We start from the raw sequence: 6,034 nt of genomic DNA, 5'->3' as shown, positions 1-6,034 counted from the left end.
CCAAAAATATCCAAAGAAAGGTCTCCCACCATTTTAGCAGTTTCAAACATTCACCAGTAAGTCACCACCTACCCTACGTGGCCTACTCAATCACAATGAGTGTGACATTTATTGCACATAAAAATGAGACCATGCTACATTTGTCTTTCTGTGCTTTTTTATTTGGTGTAGTGCCCTCTAGATTCATACGTTTCACATATGATATGATTCCTTTCTTTGAAATGCTGAGAGGGATGAAACATGTCTGCACTCCTAATACTATAAAGCTGAAGTAGGAGGACCTGGAGACCAGACTGAGTTATAATGAATCTCTAGCTCAAAAGATGGAGATAACTTAGTGTGCACTTCTCTTTTAGAGGACCCAAGTTGGGTTTCCAGAATACAGCATAGCTCACAAATGTCTGCAACCCCAGCTCCAGGGGATCCAACACCCACTTCACCCACCCATGAACAACCGCACACATGTACATTCAAAACACACACAAAAAAATTTCAAAATTTAATTCTTTTTAAAAAAATAAAGCAATAGGGGGTGGAATAATGGTGGTTTAGCAGTTAAGAGTCCTTACTGTTCTTGCAAAGAACCCAGGTTTGGTTCCAGTGCCCACGTGATAATTTAGAGCCATACGTTACTTCGGTAGCAGGGAATATGATGCTCTTTCCAAACTTCTATGGGTCCATGCATCACACATGATACACATACATGTATGCAGGCAAGACATGCATACACACTAAATGGATCTTTAAAATATAAATAAATGAATAAGAGAAGAAAGGCTGATTGTTACTGTGCAGTGTATCTATGCCACATACTTGTTGTCTCTCTGTCCACTGGTGGTCATTTCGGTTTTTCTAGTGTAAGTAGTCATGCACTAAGTGTGAATGTGCAGACAACTCTTCAGCAAACTGATTATAATTCCTTTCAAGAAATACTTGTAGTGGGATCACTTGGTTGTCCTATTTTTAATGGGGCATTTTGTATTTAATTTTTTCATTTATGTGCATGAGTGTATGTCTGCATGTATGCAGGTACCTGTGGAGGCGAGAGAGGTCAGATCCCTTGCAAATAGAGCCACACGTGGCTCCAAGCCCCGGGTGTGGGTGCTGGAAACAGGACTCTGATGCTCTGGAAGAGTGGAACATGCTCTTAACCATTTATCAAACCCTCCAGCCCAGCTATTTGTGGTTTTGTTACTGTTTTCTTTTGATCTGTGAGACAGGGTCTCTATCTATGTAGCCGTGGGCCGTCCTGAAACTCACTTAGTAGATCAGGCTGACCTGGAACTCAGAGAGACTAGCCTGCCTCTTCCTCCCAACTGTTGGGATTAAAGACATGAGGCACAATGCTTGGACTTGTTGGCAATTTTTAAGACATCCCCCATACTATTTTTCACAATGGCTGAATTAATGGTTACTATTTAAAATGTGAAAGATAAGTATTGAAAACCAAAAGAGTTGATTCCCACGCTCATATGCCTTTAATCGTTTGTGTGGTTGTTATTTTTCCATCTTGTTGAGCTGTTTTCTTATAAACTGAATGTTCCTTCTTTAATTTTGATATCGTTGATGATGGCAAGAGGGAGTGATGAGAAGACAATTTTTTTTAGATTTCATTTGAGGACTTCATGGAACTAGGGAGCAAAGAATCAGACAATCTGCCGGCATTTCCTCAGCATCATGACTTCATAGATGAGACTTTGAGTTTTGGATTCACAGTCAAGGTCACTCCCTGACTATGAAAACTAGAATTGTTTACTTTGTAGCTCAATTCACTCATCTTTAAAAACGGTCGCAGCCCACTGTTCTTGTGGGATTTTCATATACGGCTGTAACCCATAGAAATGAGTAGATTCATGGGAACACGACAGCAAACATTTGACAACTCGGAAAAACTAGAGAGGAGGAGGAGGCAGTTTTGCTGGTTATCAAGCTTAAATGGAACTGCACATTTGACTTCACTTGGAGGGGACAAGACTATAAAGGGGATGACAGAAAACAGTCCGTGGCAAGGATTAAAGGCTAGGTTGGATGATTTTGAAAAGCCAGATTCCTGGAATAAGGGGTGGCTCTGGCCTCAAAATCTGGGCAAGATTCTGACGAGGTAAGCATGACTCAGTTGACACCAAGAACAGAAATGTAGGTGCTTTGGGCCAAATAAAATTAATTATTAAATCACTAACTTACCTTGGCTTGCAGCCAAGCAGAGAGCACACTGGGCCGGTGTGCGGCGACCCTGACGACCTTGTTGTACACTGCACAATGGCAGCTGGGCAGCTGGACGGGAGGTAGCCTGTGGTTCCTCACTCACTTCTGGTAGAGAGGAAACAGTCATATAAACTGACGTAAACCCTGTGAAGGTCAAAAGCTGAGGTTAGCTGTGGGAAAATGGCTTTACACTTTCAAAGCACCAGGGTTTTGTTTGTCTGTTTTGTCTATGCCTTTCCCAGGACACTGGGCTGTACATAAACTAACCATTAGCCTGAGGCAGGAGAAGGAACACAGAAGTTAATCACAGTGACAAATTTGCACAGCTGGTCATCCATGAAGGCTGACAGAGGAGTATCAAAGCTGGAGAGAAGACATGGAAGGACACCTTTACCACAACTTACACTGTTCCCTTCTTAAAATGCTTTATGTGCTTCGGAAATGTGCATGTGCGGTAGGAATTTAATGTACAAAAGTCACGTGTTGCAGTCTGGCGTCCTCCAAATGTGAACTGAGTTATTTTCAAAGAGACGATGAAATTCCGAGTGTCCCACAAAATGCGCCTAAAAGAATTCCCTACTTGCAAAGATCTCACAACTGCTCTGAAGAACCGCATTAGAGATGGCAAGGGTATTGTTTTCCACTTCATGCCAAGCAAGATGTGACTGTCAGGAAGAAAAGACCAAGTGGTGGTAAGGTGTGAGCAGCAGACTCTTGTGCTGCCCCTAGGAAAATGCAGGAAACTACACACCCTTCCTTGAAATTTAAAACACAAGGCCAGCAAAGTGGTTCAGTGACTAAAACTGCTTGCAGAACAAGAGTTGTGCCTGCAGGTCAACCCCTGGATCCCACAGTGGAAGTAGAAAACTCCCAAAAGTTATTCTCTGTCCTCCATCCATGTGTTATGGCAGGAGCGCGCATGCACGCACGCACATACACACACACACACACACACACACACACACACACACACACCTCAAATAAATATCTTTTGATTAAAAATATAATTGATGTATGATTTAGCAACTCTATCTCTCCTCATGCACCCAAAAAGATTGAAAGCAGTGTATATATTTATAGTCTTCAAAGCATGGGTAGCAATGGCCAAAGCATGCAAGAACTCCTAGTGCGTATTAACTGATTCGAAGAGCTAAAAGAACATGGAAAACAGTAAGAATAGCAATCTGCCTTAAAATGGGGGATGGGGAATTCTGACAGACTGTGGCATGGAGGAAACCCAAAGCTATCCTGCTAAGTGGGTAATGCCAAAATGAGTCTTGGCGAGATTATAGTAACCACACAAGGGAAAGAAAGTATCACATGGGTCCACTTGAATGAGACATCTAGGGCTGTCAGGTTCACAGGAACAAGAAGCAGAATGGTGACTGAGGAAATAGGACAAGGAAAGGTTTTCAAGAGGCACAGGGAGTCAGAACTGAAGAAGAAGAGTTCTGTAGATGGTGTAAATAATGCTTTGGATGCCCTCATTGCTGTTTAAAATGGTTACAATGATGTCATCCGCTATGCATATTTTAATATAATTCAAACATTTTTCACCCCCAGATGCATGCATTCACTTCTATACAAAGAGCTATTGCCAATTTCCAGTGATTTTTCTTTAAAAAAATTATACTCCCTCTCATTAAATCAGCTTTTGAAATTTAATAATTTGCATAAATTTGCTGTCAAGGAAATTTGCCAAAATTTCACACTTTGGCAAAATGTTAATTGGAGAATTTTACAAATTATATTAATTTTCATATTTATTTTTCAGACCTCTGCAAGAACTGCCAAGAAAAAGCAGGAAATCAAACTGTTGGCCCTATTGAAATAGTAAGCAAAAGTAGAACACAAGTGTGTGCATTAGAAATTGTGGAAATTTACAGTAGCACATGGGATGCTCACATTTGTTTGGTAATTTACAGACTCTGTGTGGAAAAAATGTGGAAACAGAAAGGGATTCATCATAGTGACTGTCACAGCCAATTCTCTGTTGTATGAAGAGACACCAGGAACATGACAACTCTTATAAAAGAATGAATTAAACTGGAGGCTTGCTTACAGTTTCAGAGGGTTAGTTCATTGTCTTCATGTCAGGGAACATAGTGGCAGGCAGATATGGTGCTGGAAAAGTAATTGAGACCTACATCCTGATCCAGAGGCAGAAAGAGAGAGGAGATACTAAGACTGGTATGGGCTTTTGAAACCTACACCTGGTGATATACTTCCTCCAACAAAACCTCACCTCTTGATCTTTCTAATCTTTTGAAAGAGCTCTACTCTCTGGTGACTAAACATTCGAATATATGAGACTATGGGGGTTACTCTTATTCAAACCACCACAGTGAGCTTCCAAAATGACAAAAATAAAACTGTCTCGAGGCTTCACAGTAAGAGATAAGAGAAACATGCAGTATCTGCACAGCTTTCCAACAGCATAAAGTTCTAGATGTGGTGGGCATAAATGCTACCATAAATGCTCAACAACAATGACAGTTACTCATGATGTTCACTATGTTTGCAGTGGGGAAAGTTCTAATATATATGCATTAATATATGTTGCTAGCATACAAATTCTTTTTCAAATATCTCTTTCTATTTTTTATTCTTTGAGAATACCATATATGTATATAATGAATTTTGATCAAATCAACCTCCAATTTATTCTTCAATTTTTTTTTTCCAAATCACATCCCACCATCATTCTCTCCCATCCTCATGTGCCATTTTATAACAATCCTCTGAGTCCACCTGGTGCTGCCAGTATGTGTGGGGATGCAGGACTTTCTATTGTAACATGGGTATCCTCTTATGGCATCATCCCTGAAGACAGCTAACTCTCCCTAGTTTATAAGTCATCAATTGTCAATGGCTCCTGTTAAGGGTGGGACTTCATGGACCTCTTCTGAATTCATTCTGGGGATTTTGTTTGGCTTGATCCTGTGTAGTTTTTGGGCATGCAGTCCCAAAAACTGTGAGTTCATGTGTGCCGTAGCCTTGTCATATCTGTAAAATGCTACCCTCTGGATGTTAATACTATATTCTTTAAAAAATTTTCTGCTTCCTCTTCCACAAAGATTCCTGAGATTTGGAAAGAGGGAGGATCCTACTTAGAGCTAAGCACTCAACAGTTTCTTATTCTCATCATATTGATCAGTGGTGGGTTCCTGTATTAATTACCATATACTTTAAAAAAGAAGTTTCTCTAATGAGAGTTAAGAAATGCACTAAACGTATGGGTATAAATATAGAACTTGGGGACAGTTTAATTCTATATCCATTTATCAGAATTATACTATTAGGTTCTCCCCTAAAGTCTGCAACCTACCAAGTAATTGGATTTTGCCCAACTGACAGTAAAGGCTTGATTTACATCTGTGGAACAGACCTTAAATCCATTCAGTAAGTAATTGGTTATGCCCATGATGTTTGTGTCACTAATACACCATTAGACCTATCTTGCCAAGTCAGTTGTTATTGTAGCTCAGAGGGTTTACATTTGGGTGAAGTTTGCTGCTTCTTTTCTCTCACCATAGCTAGAATAACACCTCCTAGTCAGAAGTGATAAAGCTTTTAATGGAACAAAAAGTGGTTGGGGGGGTGAGAGTGAGCATAGAAGAGAAAATACTAAGAAGGGATGAGTAGCACTAACAACTTTTAAAAACACCATATGGACACCTACTACCGTAGAAACTTTTATATGTGTGTATACACACATGTATATATACACATGCATATGTGTATAAGTGTGTGAGTATATATATACTTGTATGTATGTACACACACATGCACACACACATACACACACACACACACACACACACATATA

The 6,034-nt window shown here is 40.1% G+C and overlaps 1 protein-coding gene across 1 annotated transcript in view; it reads left to right on the top strand.

The window, feature by feature from the left end:
* The first annotated feature begins 2,738 nt into the window (after nt 1–2,738).
* Nucleotides 2,739–6,034, top strand: part of Abcb5 (ATP binding cassette subfamily B member 5) — a 134,859-nt gene continuing 131,563 nt past the window's right edge. Inside the window, 2 exon segments of the mRNA XM_050120827.1 lie at nt 2,739–2,835; nt 3,980–4,038. Coding sequence (XP_049976784.1) covers nt 2,739–2,835; nt 3,980–4,038 — 156 coding nt within the window.

Source organism: Alexandromys fortis, unplaced genomic scaffold (genome assembly GCF_014885135.2).
Source record: "Alexandromys fortis isolate MF-2015 unplaced genomic scaffold, M_Fortis_MF-2015_v1.1 scaffold_182, whole genome shotgun sequence".
Taxonomy (NCBI): Eukaryota; Metazoa; Chordata; class Mammalia; order Rodentia; family Cricetidae; genus Alexandromys; species Alexandromys fortis.
The sequence above is the reverse complement of the archived record's forward strand: the minus strand, read 5'-3'. Positions and strand labels throughout refer to the sequence as shown.